Source organism: Dendrobates tinctorius, unplaced genomic scaffold (assembly GCF_039654945.1).
Source record: "Dendrobates tinctorius isolate UK_male_01 unplaced genomic scaffold, ASM3965494v1 ptg000023l, whole genome shotgun sequence".
NCBI lineage: Eukaryota > Metazoa > Chordata > Amphibia > Anura > Dendrobatidae > Dendrobates > Dendrobates tinctorius.
Window position 1 is genome coordinate 12,765,828 of NW_027361691.1, and position 15,479 is coordinate 12,781,306.

Below are 15,479 nucleotides of genomic sequence, written 5' to 3' on the forward strand. Positions count from 1 at the left end.
CTTAAATCAGGACAGTCACTCTGAATCCGGGACAGTTGGCCGCTATGCAGTTTCGTTGGTGATATAGGTGTTGTCCTGCAAATATTCATAATCCCACCTAACAGTCGTCATAAAAAGCCTCAGTGGCTGTGGGCTTGTCCTGTTTATGGACTCACTACAGCCTTGTCAGTGCCGCCCCGCGTGGTCTTACTCCTATAGTTGGCTCAGTAGGGTTGACAACTCTAACGTAGGAAGAACCATGTGGCTGCGAGGTAGGAACGCAAACTTTGGTGGTTGGGTTTCGATTTCTATTTAGTGAAAGGTGCGGCCATCGAGAAATCGACTATGTAAATAATTTCCAGTGCGCCCATGGAACACGTATTTTCAAGATATTTCGAACGAGCCTCTGAAAATAAATATTCCCTGAGTGTCAGAAACTCTAAGCAACCGAGACGCTATTGGCAAAACTCCACATCAAAGAAAGTTATGATAAAAAGGGAAAGTTTTAAAGTTTCTGCTAATTCTTATTTATTGAACGAGTGCCAGACAGTTGTTAGAATGGAGCGTGAGATCTTTAACATGCTTTGCCAAAATTAAAATTTATGAAATGCTCCCACTATTATTTAACAGCCCTGACTCCTCCGGATGTGCTTCGCATTGTTAAGAAATTGCTCTAATTTGCTTTCTAGTTTTGGGCCTGGAAGAGTCATCATAAGACAAGGTCACGTCGCTCAGAACTTCTACTTGATTCTCTCGGGAATGGCTGTGGTCACCAAAGTGTCAAGCAGCAAGAAGACAGGGGAGCATTTTTCCAAGACTGTGGCCTTCCTAAAGAAAGGGAAGTACTTTGGGGTACGTAGTCGTTGTTTATTATGCCGTTTGCGTGATGGAGCCAGAATAAGTCGCTCTGCAGATAAGTGGATGTTTGTAAATTTTAATGAGTCATACATTCCAATTTATGTCCTGTACGCTGAGGAAACATCCGCCGGCTCCGCGCTGATTTAAAATCAATCAATCAAGCTTTAATGAAAACTTTCACCCAAAAATCACAGCGCAGGGCTCGGTGCCATCGTTCTACCTACGCCCGGCCTGAGACTCCAGCAAGAAAACTTTGTTTAAAGGGAATGTATCCTCAGAAATCGACCCCTTATTTACATCATGTTATTTTTGAAACAATTTTGTCGATATTGTTTTTCATATCACAATTTATCTAAAAAAAGTAGTAATCTTCCAATTTTCACACTGGCCACCAGGACTATTTTAGACTTATGCTTCTTGTTCATTCAGAAAGGTTTTTCAGTAGTCTCAATATCTTCACAGGTAGAATCATAGAATCATAGAATGGTAGAGTTGGAAGGGACCTCCTGGGCCATCTGGTCCAACCCCCTGCTCAAAGCAGGATTTACTAAATCATCCCAGACAGATGTCTGTCCAGCCTCTATTTGAAGACTTCCATTGAAGGAGAACTCACCACCTCTCATGGCAGCCTGTTCCACTCATTGATCACTCTGTCAAGAAGTTTTTTCTAATATTTAATCTGTCTCCTCCCATTCAGTTTCATCCCATTGCTTCTAGTCTTTCCTTGTGTGCAAATGAGAATAAAGATGATCCTTCTACAGTGTGACAGCCCTTGAGATATTTGTAGACAGCTATTAACCCCTTTCTGACATCAGACGTACTATCCCGTCCATGGGACCCGGGCCCCTATGCCCATGGACGGGATAGTACGTCTAGCGCGATCAGCGGCGCCCACGTGGTGAGCGCCGCTGATCGCGGCCGGGTGTCAGCTGATGATCACAGCTGACACCCTGCACAATGTGTCAGGGGCGGTCACGGACCGCCCCCGACACGTTAACCCCGTGCACATCGCGATCAAACATGATCGCGGTGTACCGGGGGTTAAAGGGAAGCATCGGCAGGGAGGGGGCTCCCTCCGTGCTTCCCTGAGCCCCCCACAGCAGCGCAATGTGCAGCGCTGCTGCGGGGGCTCTTTCCCTACAGGCCCCCGAATCCAAGATGGCGACGGGGGCCTGCAGGGAGCTGGCTTCCTCAGTGCCTGCAAAGCGCAGGCATGAGGAAGTCTGCAGTAGTGCCTGTGATGTGACAGATCAGCGATCTGTCACAGGACAGTGATGTCCCACCTGGGACTATGTAATAAAGTTAAAAAAAAAAAAAAAAGTTAAAATAATTTAAAAAAAAATCGCCAAATAAATTAGAAAAAAAAAAAAATATTCCCCCAATAAATCCATTTTTTGGAAAAAAAAAACCAAAAAAACAATAAAAGTACACATATTAGGTATCGCCGCATCCATAATGACCCGCCCTATAAAACTGTCACATTAGTTAACCCCTTTAGCGAACCCCTTAAAAAATAAAAATAAAAAACTAAGCAAAAAATAATGATTTATTATCATACCGCCAAACAAAAAGTGTAATAACGCGTGATCAAAAAGACGCATATAAATATCCATGGTGCCGCTGAAAACATCATCTTGTCCCGCAAAAAACGAGCCACGATACAGCATCATCAACGAAAAAATAAAAAAGTTATAGCTCGCAGAATAAAGCGATGCAAAAATAATTATTTTTTATATAAAATAGTTTTCATTGCATAAAACCACCAAAACATAAAAATATGACCTAAATGAGGTATCGCTGTAACCGTACTGACCCGAAGAATAAAACCGCCTTATCAATTTTTCAGCACGCGGAACGGTGTAAACGCACCCCCCCCAAAAAAAATTCATGAAACGCTGGGTTTTGTTCATTCTGCGTCCCAAAAATCGGAATAAAAAGCGATCAAAAAAGTCACGTGCCCGAAAATGGTACCAATAAAAACATCAACTCGTCCCGCAAAAAATAAGACCTCACATGACTCGGTGGGTCAAAATATGGAAAAATTATAGCTCTCAATATGTGGTGATGCAAAAACTATTTTTACAATAAAAAGCGTCTTTTAGCGTGCGACAGCAGCCAAACATAAAAACCGCCATAAATAGTAAATCAAACCCCCCGTTATCACCCCCTTAGTTAGGGAAAAATAATAAAACTAAAAGAAAATGTATTTATTTCCATTTTCCCATTAGGGTTAGGGCTAGGGTTAGGTCCAGGGCTAGGGTTAGGGTTAGGGCTAGGGTTAGGGTTAGGGCTAGGGTTGGGGTTAGGGCTAGGGTTAGGGCTGAGATTAGGGTTAGGGGTGTGTTGGGGTTCGGGTTGGAGTTAGAATTGGGGGTTTCCACTCTTTGGGTACATCAGGTGCTCTCCAAATGCAACATGGCGTCTGATCTCAATTCCAGCCAATTCTGAGTTGAAAAAGTCAAATGGTGCTCCTTCCCTTCCGAGCTCTGCCATGCGCCCAAACAGTGTTAGGGTATCAGCCTACTCAGGACAAATTGAAAAACAACTTTTGGGGTCCAATTTCTCCTGTTACCGTTAGGAAAATAAAAAATTGGGGGCAGAAATATCATTTTTGTGGAAAAAAATGATTTTTTTATTTTCACTTCCGAGCGTTATAAACTTCTGTGAAGCACTTGGGGGTTCAAAGTGCTCACCACACATCTAGATAAGTTCCTTAGGGGGTCTAGTTACATTAGGTACATTAGGGGCTCTCCAAAGGCAACATGACACCCGCAGACCATTCCATCAAAGTCTGCATTCCAAAACGTCACTACTTCCCTTCCGAGCCCCGACGTGTGTCCAACAACTTTTGGGGTCCAATTTCTCCTGTTACCCTTGGGAAAATGAAAAAATTGGGGACTAATTGATCATGTTTGTGGAAAAAATACGATTTTTTTATTTTCATGCCCTGGCATTATAAACTTCTGTGAAGCCCTTGGGGGTTCAAAGTGCTCACCACACATCTAGATAAGTTCCTTAGGGGGTCTAGTTTCCAAAATGGGGTCATTGTGGGGGGTTTCCACTGTTTAGGTACATTAGGGGCTCTCCAAAGGCAACATGACACCCGCAGACCATTCCATCAAAGTCTGCATTCCAAAACGTCACTACTTCCCTTCCGAGCCCCGACGTGTGTCCATACAGTAGTTTTCTCCCACATATGGGGTCTCAGCGTACTCAGGACAAATTGGACAACAACTTTTTGGATTCAATTTCTCCTGTTACCCTTGGGAAAATAAAAAAATTTGGGACTAATTGATCATGTTTGTGGAAAAAATACGATTTTTTTATTTTCATGCCCTGGAATTATAAACTTCTGTGAAGCCCTTGGGGGTTCAAAGTGCTCACCACACATCTAGATAAGTTCCGTGGGGGGTCTAGTGTCCAAATTGGGGTCACTTGTGGGGAGTTTCAATAGTTTAGGTACATCAGGGGCTCTCCAAATGCACATGACACCCGCAGACCATTCCATCAAAGTCTGCATTCCAAAACGTCACTACTTCCCTGCCGAGCCCCGACGTGTGCCCATACAATAGTTTTCTCCCACATATGGGGTATCAGTGTACTCAGGACAAATTGGACAACTACTTTTGGGGTCCAATTTCTCCTGTTACCCTTGGGAAAATAAAAAAAATGGTGACTAAAGATCATGTTTGTGGAAAAAATACGATTTTTTTATTTTCATGCCCGGGGCATTATAAACTTCTGTGAAGCCCTTGGGGGTTCAAAGTGCTCACCACACATCTAGATAAGTTCCTTAGGGTGTCTAGTTTCCAAAATGGTGTCATTTGTGGGGGGTTTCCACTGTTTTGGTACATCAGGGGTTTTCCAATCGCGACATGGTGTCCGATCTCAATTCCAGCCAAAAACGTCAAATGGCGCTGCTTCCCTTCCGAGCTCTGCCATGCGCCCAAATAGTGGTTTACCCCCACATGTGAGGTATCAGCATACTCAGGACAAATTGCACAATAACTTTTATGGTCCTGTTACCCTTGGGAAAATAAAAATTGGGGTGAAAAGATCATTTTTGTGGAAAAAATATGATTTTTTTAATTGTACCGCTGTACGTTATAAACTTCTGTGAAGCCCTTGTGGGTTAAAAGTTCTCACCACATATCTAGATAAGTTCCTTGGGGGGTCTAGTTTCCAAAATGGGGTCACTTGTAGGGGGTTTCCACTGTTTAGGTACATCAGGGGCTCTAGACGGTTACAGCGAGTGATCCACTAGCTAGAAGACTATATCTACACCAGCAAGCTAGAAAAATACTGGAAATAAAACTAATCTACTTTATTCAAAATTAGATTTAAAAAGGACTTAGTCCATTCATAAAATATGCACATGTACAAAAAGACAAACACTTACAAGAAAAAAACGCTCAGTCAGATGCGGTAAGACCAAACTTTCAAACACCTTTCCGGTATACCCTTAGTGTCGTTATCCAACTATACATAGACACCCCCTCAGAGTATCCGCTTAGTGTAAATTTCTTTTGAAAAAGCACACTCTCATGGTGCTAAAAAATGTCTTTTACAGATCCATTGTTCTAAATTTATGTGCCACTACTGTGTAACATACATCATCATCACTAACAATGATCCTTGACAAATTTCATAGTAACAGACTAATTTCAATAATCACCTAAAAATAAAGAATGGCATAGTATACAGTCTGTAATTATGAAACCAGGGTGTGAACCTAAACATTCCTCTTTAGATCATGCAGTTCACCACCTTTACAGATTTTTTATGTCATCTTGTATATCATGGAAAGATCTCACCCAAATCTTTACATTCATGGGTTCCTCCATGTGACGCTCCCTTCTCCCTACACGTTTCACCAACCAGATCATCAGGGGAGTACTGAGTACAGCGTTATGCCTACATGAGAAAAATGCCATCACTGGGCTGTTCATTTACCCGCTTTTTATAACATGCACTCTTTAGTGTGTTCCCGCCTCATAAAGATGGGCGGGTGTATGCCCGTGACCACTTCCTGTTTCTATGTTACTATAGTGACAAGCCCGTTACTCATATATTCCTTCACATCACTTACTAACTTACTCACATCGCATATTAATAGTATGCGATTACATCGACCTCCATATAAAACACATGATCGTGCGCGCTCTTTTCTCCTTCATTCAATTTATCGGGTTGCATAGTAACGCACTGACGTCACCTTTCTTTAACGCATGCGCATTCTTCTATGTCACGTCCAACCCTCTTTCTTACGTCAAGGCGCCTATTCCCTTCCATCATTATATCAGCATCAGGGGAATTACCGCGCCTGCGCACTCCAAACCATAGCTGCTTCTTTGCAGGCTTAAACTTCTAAATGCACGCAGTCCCATACCGCGCCTGCGCACTCCACAAACAGCCGCTTCTTTGCAAGCTATAATTTCTAAATGCACAAAAGTCCCTCCTATCACAGGATTATCTTATGGGAGCACTTATAAATTTATATCCCCTTAACATGCACGTCTTTTAACAGTTCTTTCTCATCTGTCAAATGAATGGGATTAGTATTATTTTACAGGACGATGATGCATAGGGGCTTTAGTGTTTTTTTAAAAAATTTTAGCCGATCAATATCAATCTATACACACATATAGTTATGATTAATATCTACCGCCATCAGATGATAAATGGCATATAAATACTTCACATTGTAGTCACTAGTTGTAACTGAAATGCTCACTATCCAATCCTCAAGTATACATGTGGGCATAAATCTTACCCTTGTAAAAGAATAGGTTTCACAGTCATTTTGGGCATATTTCAATATTTACTATCCAGTTTTGGGACTTTTAGGATACTAAAAATATTCAACTCCATTAAGTATTCCTTAAAAAAATCCTCTCAACTATCCCGAGCGATCACTTAAGACAATGTACAGTACTTGAATCAGACTCGATATATTCTCTTTATCTTCTTCTATTTTATTCTAAGGTTTTAACTCCGCATTTAGACAAACAAAAAAAGGGGGAATAACCCATTAGAGAAGTATAACTCCTTTGGATTCCCTCCTGAGTAACCACACTACCCTTTAACCCCTATACAGGGATCTGGTTTTACGTGGGGCACAATGGAGCTTGTCCTCCGGGGCTCACATCTCATTGCATATGGGTCAGTAAATTACAAAAAAGCCGTAAAAGATAGTTGGTCGTTCAGGCCTGTTGGTTGGAGTGTTCTCAGCCAGAAAATCCATCTACATTCCCTTTGGAGGATCGCTTTGTCCCAATCTCCCCCTCTATGGGGGTAAGGAACTTTCTCGATCCCAACAAATTGAATTTTGCTATGATCACCCTGATGTATCCTATTGATGTGGTTCGCTATAGCTGTGTCTCTTCGGTTCACCACATCACCAACATGTTCGCGTATTCTCTTCCTGAATTCCCTTCTTGTTTTCCCTATGTATTCAATCCCACATATGCACGTTGCCTTATAAATCACTCCAGTAGTACGACAATTTATAAACTGTCTGATGGTGTAAACTTTGTTGTTGTTCGTACTCCTAAAGGTTTTCCCTTGTGTTACTGACTGACATGCTATACAGTTACCGCACCTATAGCAGCCTTTTACCTCTCCTTCTAGCCAGGTACGTGCTTGAGTCTCTCTAAAGTGACTGTGCATAAGTCTATCTTTTAGAGATTTGTTCTTTTTGTATGTCACTTGTGGTTTAGAACCTAAAATTTTCTCTATGTCCATATCCATTTTGAGAATTGGCCAATGTCTTTCTAAAATTTCTTTAAATTTTACTGATCCATTCGAAAACCTAGTAATGAAACGTGTGACCTCTTTATCTTCTTTTCTTTCTATTTTCCTTAATAGTTCTTTTCGATCTCTTTTTATAGATTCCTCATAGGCGGCCCTTAAAACATGATCTGGATATCCTCTCTCCTGAAACCTTTCCCTCATATCAGCTTGTTCTTTGAATTTCTGAGGGTTCGAGCAATTACGGCGTAACCTCAAATATTGTCCTTTGGGTATCCCTCTTTTTTGTGGAAGGGGATGACTACTCTCCCATCTTAAAAGTGAGTTAGTAGCTGTTGGTTTCCTATAATTGCTCGTTTCTAAGGTTCCATCAATTCCCTTTTTGACAAGCACATCTAAAAATCTCATTTCTGATGTATGTACCTCATACGTAAATCTCAGGCCTAAATCATTGCAATTGAGGTCATTTACAAAGGAAATAAACTCAGATTCTGTACTTTTCCAAATCACGAAAATATCATCAATATAGCGTAGCCATAGGGCTACGCTATCATGTCGAGAATTCGTGTCATTGAACACAATTTTTTCCTCCCACCAGCCCAGGAGCAAATTTGCATAAGTGGGCGCACAAGGGCAACCCATTGCAGTGCCCCTGAGCTGGTGGAAGTACTTATTCCCAAAGAGAAAGACATTATTCGTAAGGCAGAATTTCAAAGCCTTTAAAACGAAATCATTATGTTTCACAAAGAAACGTCCTCGGGACTTAAGATAGTATTCCACGGCCATCAGGCCTTTTTCATGGGGTATCGAGGAGTACAAAGCCTCCACATCTATACTCCCAAAAATCATGTCTTTCTCAAGGTATATGCCATCTAATTTGCATAGAAGATCGCCTGTATCTCTAATATACGAGCTCAAATTCATCACAAATGGTCTTAGAATCCGATCTATATACATTCCCAAATTCTGAGTCACACTATTGATACCTGCCACTATAGGTCGACCTTTTAGAGGGGTCATACCCTTATGGATTTTCGGGAGACAATAAAACGTCGCCATAGTAGGATGCAAGGGAATCAAGAAATCTTTTTCTTTTTTATCAATAACCTCAGAATCCAGGCCTTCATTAACTAGTGTCTTAAGAGCGTCAGATAGACTCACTACAGGGTTTGATGATAGCTTCTCATAACTCAACTTATCCTCTAATATAGAAAGGCACATATTCTTATAATTAGATGTATCCATGATAACAATGTTCCCTCCTTTGTCGGAGCTTTTAATAGTAACACTGCTGTCATTTTCAAGTCTCTTTAGACTTTCCATCTCTTCTTTCCCTAAGTTATATGACCTTGAATTTAAAAGATCTCCTGATTTCATCAAATCATTTGTAACAAGATTAACAAAAATATCAATTGGGTTGACATCACCTGTGGGAGGGGGCATACCCGTACTCTTTTTCTTTAGATCTGTAAATGGACCCTCACCTTTAAGGTTAGGATCAGCATCTCCCAGGTGAAACAGAAACCGTACATCTCGTAATAACTCTTCAGAAATACCCAACTCTTGTGAAAACCTCTGATCTTGTTTAGAGAAATGCTTTTTCCATTTTAGCTTACGGGCGAACAGATGTAGATCTTTCACAGTTTCAAAAATGTCTATGTCTGATGTTGGTACAAACGAAAGGCCTTTACTAAGTACACACATCTCAGTTTCAGTTAGGGGGCGTTGGGACAGATTAATTACCTCTGGCCCTCTGGTCCGCTGTGGGGATTTAGGCGGTTCCTTAATGGATAGCTTAGATCTAAAAAATCCCTCTTCGGTGACCTCTTATGGGAGCCTCTATTAAATTTAATCTAATTTTGAATAAAGTAGATTAGTTTTATTTCAAGTATTTTTCTACCTTGCTGGTGTAGGTACATCAGGGGCTCTCCAAACGTGACATGGCGTCCAATCTGAATTCCAGCCAATTTTGCATTGACAAAAAGTCAAACGGCGCTCCTTCCATTCTGAGCTCTGCCATGCGCCGAAACAGTGGTTCCCCCCCACATATCAGGTATCAGCGTACTCAGGACAAATTGCACAATAACTTTTGCAGTACAATTTCTCCTGTTACCCTTGGTAAAATAAAAAAAATTGAACCTGAAGTATTTTTTTTGTGAAAAAAAGTTAGATGTTCATTTTTTTTTAAATATTCAAAAAAATTCCTGTGACGCACCTAAAGGGTTAATAAACTTCTTGTATGTGGTTTTGAGCACCTTGAGAGGTGCAGTTTTTAGAACGGTGTCACTTTTGGGTATTTTCTATCATATAGACCCCTCAAAGTGGCTTCAAATGTGATGTGGTCCGTAAAAATAAAATGGTGTTGCAAAAATGAGAAATCGCTGGTCAATTTTTAACCCTTATAGCTTCCTAACAAAAAAAAATTTTGGTTCCAAAATTGTGCTGATGTAAAGTAAACATGTGGGAAATGTTAGTTATCAAGTTTTTTGTGTGCCGTATCTCTGTGATTTAAGGGCATAAAAATTCAAATTTGTAAAATTGCGAAATTTTCAAAATTTTCGCCAAATTTCCATTTTTTTCACAAATAAACGCAAGTTATTTGAAAGAAATTTTACCACTATCATGAAGTACAATATGTCACGAGAAAACAATGTCAGAATCAACGGGATCCATGGAAGCGTTCCAGAGTTATGACCTCATAAATGGACAGTGGTCAGAATTGTAAAAATTGGCCCGGTCATGAACGTGCAAACCACCCTTGGGGGTGAAGGCGTTAAGTCTCCTCTCAGTCTTCTCTTTTGCAAGCTAGACATTCCTAAATCCTGCAACCTTTCCTCATAAGACAGGGTTTGCAGACCGGTCACCATTCTGGTCGCTCTTCTCTGAACTTGCTCCAGTTTGTTGATGTCTTTTTTAAAATGTGGTGCCCAAAACTGGACACAATATTCCAGATGAGGTCTGACCAAAGAGGAGTAGAGGGCAATAATGACTTCACGTGATCTAGACTGTATGCTTCTGTTAATACATCCTAGAATTGTATTTGCCTTTTTTGCTGCTGCATCACACTGTTGACTCATGTTCAGACTGTGTTCTATTAGTATACCCAAGTCTTTTTCACATGTGCTGTTGCTTAGCCCTATTCCTCCCATTCTATATATGCTTTTTCACTTTTATTGCCCAAATGTAGTACTTTGCATTTTTCCCTGTTAAAAACCATTCTGTTTGTTGCTGCCCACCGTTCCAGTTTATTTATATCTTTTTGAATCCTCTCTCTCTTTACTCTAGTATTAGCTATCCCTCCTAACTTTGTGTCATCAGCAAATTTAATCAGTGTACCCTCAATTCCTTCATCTATATCATTGATGTAGAACAATACAGGGCCCAGGACAGAGCCCTGTGGTACCCCACATGAGACGTTCCTCAAACTGGATGTGCAGCCATTTACGACCACTCTTTGGGTCCGATCACTAAGCCAGTTATGAATCCACCTTACAGTTTCCTTGTCCATTCTATACTTTGTCATTTTTTCAATAAGGATTGTGTGAAATACTTTGTCAAATGCTTTGCTGAAGTCAAGATATACTATATCTACAGCATTTCCCTGATCCACCCAGTCAATGATTCTGTCATAGAAGGAAATGAAGTTAGTCTGACATGACTTATTAGTTACAAACCCATGCTGACTCTGTTTAATTACTTCATTCTTATCCAGGTACTTAAATACATGTTGTTTAATAATTTTTTCAAAGATCTTTCCTGGTATAGAAGTCAGACTCACCGGCCTATAGTTGCCTGGGTCCACCTTCTTCCCTTTTTTGAAGATAGTAACAACATTTGCTCCTCTCCAGTCTTCTTGGACTTCTCCTGTTCTCCAAGAATTTTCAAAGATTATGGAGAGTGGTTCAAAAATTTCTTCTGCTATCTCGCTCAGTACTCTGCGGTGTAATTCATCTGGACCTGGAAACTTGAGTTCATTTATGTTAGCTAAGTGTTTCCTCACTATCTTTCTGTTTATAGATATCCTGGATTCTTCTATTCCCTTAATAGGACAGTGAAGATCAGTTGATGTTACATTTCCTTTCTGAGAGAAAAGAGATGCAAATAAGGAATTTAAAAGTTCGACCTTCTCAACATTCTGTCTTACCATTTTATCATTTTCATCCTGTAAAAATCCTATAGCGTCTATGACTTTTCTTTTACTTTTGACATATCTCCAAAATCCTTTATTTATTGCTTTTGATGTCTCTTGCAAGCCTTAATTCATTGTCAGCTTTAGTTAATCTGATTCGTGCCCTGCAGGTTCTGCAACAGCATTATATTCTTTAGATATGCCTCCCTCTTTTCATTTGATAAAAATTTCTTTCTTCCTTTTTAGCATGTGCTTAAGTTCTGTGTTCATCCATCCTGGTTTCCTTAAATGCTTCCTATTCTTCCCTCTTTTCGGAATTGTTAATAATTGGGCTTTGAGAATTTCATTTTTCACAATTTCCCATCCTTCCTGGACATTTTTGTCCTTAAGGATATCCAGCCATTGGATCCCTCCAATTCTCTTTCTGAGTCCCTTAAAATCTGCCTTTCTGAAATCTAACCTTGACGTCTGAGTCTTCACAGGTCTTCCTCCTCTAGTTATCCAAAATTCTAAAATAGCATGGTCGCTACCTCCTAGGGTCTCAGCCACTCTTATCTCTTCAACCATTTCCTCCCTGTTTATAAGGATTAGATCTAAGGTAGCAGATCCCCTTATTTTCAACCTTTGGAAGATAAAGCTATCAGCAAGAGAGGATAAGAATACAGTAGGTAGGATTACAATGACAGGTAACATACCTCTACACAACAATTAATACAGGACCCACCATTCATAATAAGTGATATCACAGCTCACCTTCTCCTTCTCCTGCACAATGACTGATAACACAGGATCCCTCATTCACAATAATGTCACAGCTCACCTCCTCCTCCTGTACAATGACTGATAACACCTCTATATACAGTAGATAACACAGGATCCACCATTCAGAATAGGTGATGTCACAGCTCACCTCCTCCTCCTGTACAATGACTACTAACACCTCTATATACATTAGATATCACAAGGCCCACCATTCACAATGTGATATCACAGCTCACCTCCTCCTCTTGTACAATGACTGATAACACCTCTATATACAATAGATCAAACAGGTCCACCATTCACAAATGAGGGTTTTACAGCTCACCTCCTCCTCCCTTCACCATGACCTTTGCACATGCTCATTAGAAGCTTCACTACAAAAAGATAGCAGAGGAGTCAGTTTGTTTCTGCTAATGTGCATATGGATTTTCTGTAAGAACAGGAAATATTTATCTAGAATAACCCCGTGTAATTTTTTCTTTGCAGCATTTTCCCACACCTGCTTTTGTATTTGTGGGTCTTTGGACAAAGATGTATGGGAGGGAACACACGTGGACCATGAATCATATGGGGGAAAGCATCAGGAGATTAGGGCAGGTGAGATGTGTGGAGGTGTCAGGTTGTGGACCACAGATTATATATGGGATGGTAGCAGGAGATTAGGGCACAGATGTATGGTGAGGACAAATTGTGGATAACAGATTATATATGGGTGGTGATGGGAGATTAGTTCTGGGATATAGGGTGCGGACAAATTGGGAGCCACATATTATATATGGATACAAGAATACCAGTAAATCTCAAATACCCATAATATTTGGTGACTCAATATATGCTGCAAACAAGGAGAAACAAAGAGTATATGTTGCCAAAAAAAATTCAAAAGAAAAATATCCATCAAAAAATATTAATTTTAATAAATTACCAACAATTGTACAATGGTTATATAATCTCACAAAATTCAAATGGGCAAATTTGCAGGTCATGTGCCAAACTCCAAGGGTTAATAAAATGACCAAAGGATACAGGACCAGACTACATAATGACACATGTATCAGTAAAAAGAATCATTAAAAGTAGATCATACATCATTCAAAAACCATGTGCCAAGCGATATAGAGAAAGTAAATGAATAAGAATACCAAGTACTAAAACTTCATAGTATGTTTAAATCAATATACCGCTAGTAAACATCTTATACTGGAGTATATGGGCAAATAAACATAAGTTGGTGCTATAGTTAACTCCTATCCACATCATATTATACCTTTACATAAGTGTAACAATATGCATTGTAAGAGAGAATGCGATTAATGAATAATTACCCATAAAGTGTATAAGAAGTCCTGTCTGGGCCCAGGACAAATACCCTGACGCGCGTTTCGCGTACACAAGGTGTCGCTTCCTCAGGGGGCCCTTATACACTTTATGGGTAATTATTCATTAATCGCATTCTCTCTTACAATGCATATTGTTACACTTATGTAAAGGTATAATATGATGTGGATAGGAGTTAACTATAGCACCAACTTATGTTTATTTGCCCATATACTCCAGTATAAGATGTTTACTAGCGGTATATTGATTTAAACATACTATGAAGTTTTAGTACTTGGTATTCTTATTCATTTACTTTCTCTATATCGCTTGGCACATGGTTTTTGAATGATGTATGATCTACATTTAATGATTCTTTTTACTGATACATGTGTCATAATGTAGTCTGGTCCTGTATCCTTTGGTCATTTTATTAACCCTTGGAGTTTGTCACATGACCTGAAAATATGCCCATTTGAATTTTGTGAGATTATATAACCATTGTACAATTGTTGGTAATTTATTAAAATTAATGTTTTTTGATAGATATTTTTCTTTTGAATTTTTTTTTGACGACATATACTCTTTGTTTCTCCTTGTTTGCATATTATATATGGATTCAAATTGCTGACAGAGATTATGTCAGGCAGGTATCCAGAGATTAGGCCACAGATGTACAGTATGGCAGGGACAATTTGTGGACTGGAGATTATGCATTGGAAGTATTGGGAGGTATAGACAGAAGCATGGAGAGAACAGGTTGTGGACTACTGTGGTAAAGTATAGGGAGATAAGGATAGAAATGTGTGGAGGTCACAGGTTGTGGACCACAGATTATGTTTAAGGAGGTATCAGAAGATTAAGTCAGAGATGTAGGGTGGGGACAAGTTCTTAATCACAGAATATATGATGATATGAAGAGGACAAGATATGTATCCAGAAAATAGGGTAGAAATGTAGGTACGGAAAAGGTTGTCGGACAGACGTTACGTGTCAGATATGACAAATTTATGAAGTAAAAGGTAAACAGAAACTGAGCAAGAGTAGAGTTCTGGGATTGGGGGATTATTTTTATTTTTTTAGGGATGTTAATGGAAGGAGAAGTGAAAAGAATAGCAGAGAAGATTAGGACTGAGATGTATGGAGGTAACAGGCTGAGGAAAGGAGATTACATGAGGGGATGTACCAAGAGATTAGGGCATAAAAGACCTTCTGTATCATGTTGGTGTCTTGTGGGGGAAACAGTTGTGATACAATATGTAGCATGTGGGGAACTCCTGATTAAATAAGTGCAGAAAACAGATCAGTTGTTCAGAACTCACGTTCTACTTGTTCTCGAGGGTGGCGGTTACTTTCAGCAAACATGGAGAGGCCACCATTGATATGAACACAATTACTGGGCCTTTTCCTTCGTACTCATAGGATTAATTGCTCTATGACCTTCTATATACACCTCCACTTCTGTAGGGTACGCTCCGAGTGGACTTCACACTACAGCTTTATTCTCATCCACTCTATGGGCCTCATAACTGCACCCCCCTGTCCAGTGTAAATGCCATATAAGCAAGCTCCTAGGTCTGGACTCTTTTTATATAGAACCATGTCCACCTGCTGGAACGTTCTACTGGGTCTGTGCATAAGACTGAGGATTTCCAACAGTCCAAGTGAAAAGAAAGGGAACCAC

At 39.9% G+C, this 15,479-nt stretch overlaps 1 protein-coding gene across 1 annotated transcript in view; it reads left to right on the forward strand.

The window, feature by feature from the left end:
* LOC141084518 (cyclic nucleotide-binding domain-containing protein 2-like) overlaps positions 1 to 15,479 on the forward strand; it is a 346,033-nt gene that overhangs the window by 146,904 nt on the left and 183,650 nt on the right. The window contains exon 7 of the mRNA XM_073569275.1: positions 669 to 831. Coding sequence (XP_073425376.1) covers positions 669 to 831 — 163 coding nt within the window. The remainder of the gene's footprint in view (positions 1 to 668; positions 832 to 15,479) is intronic.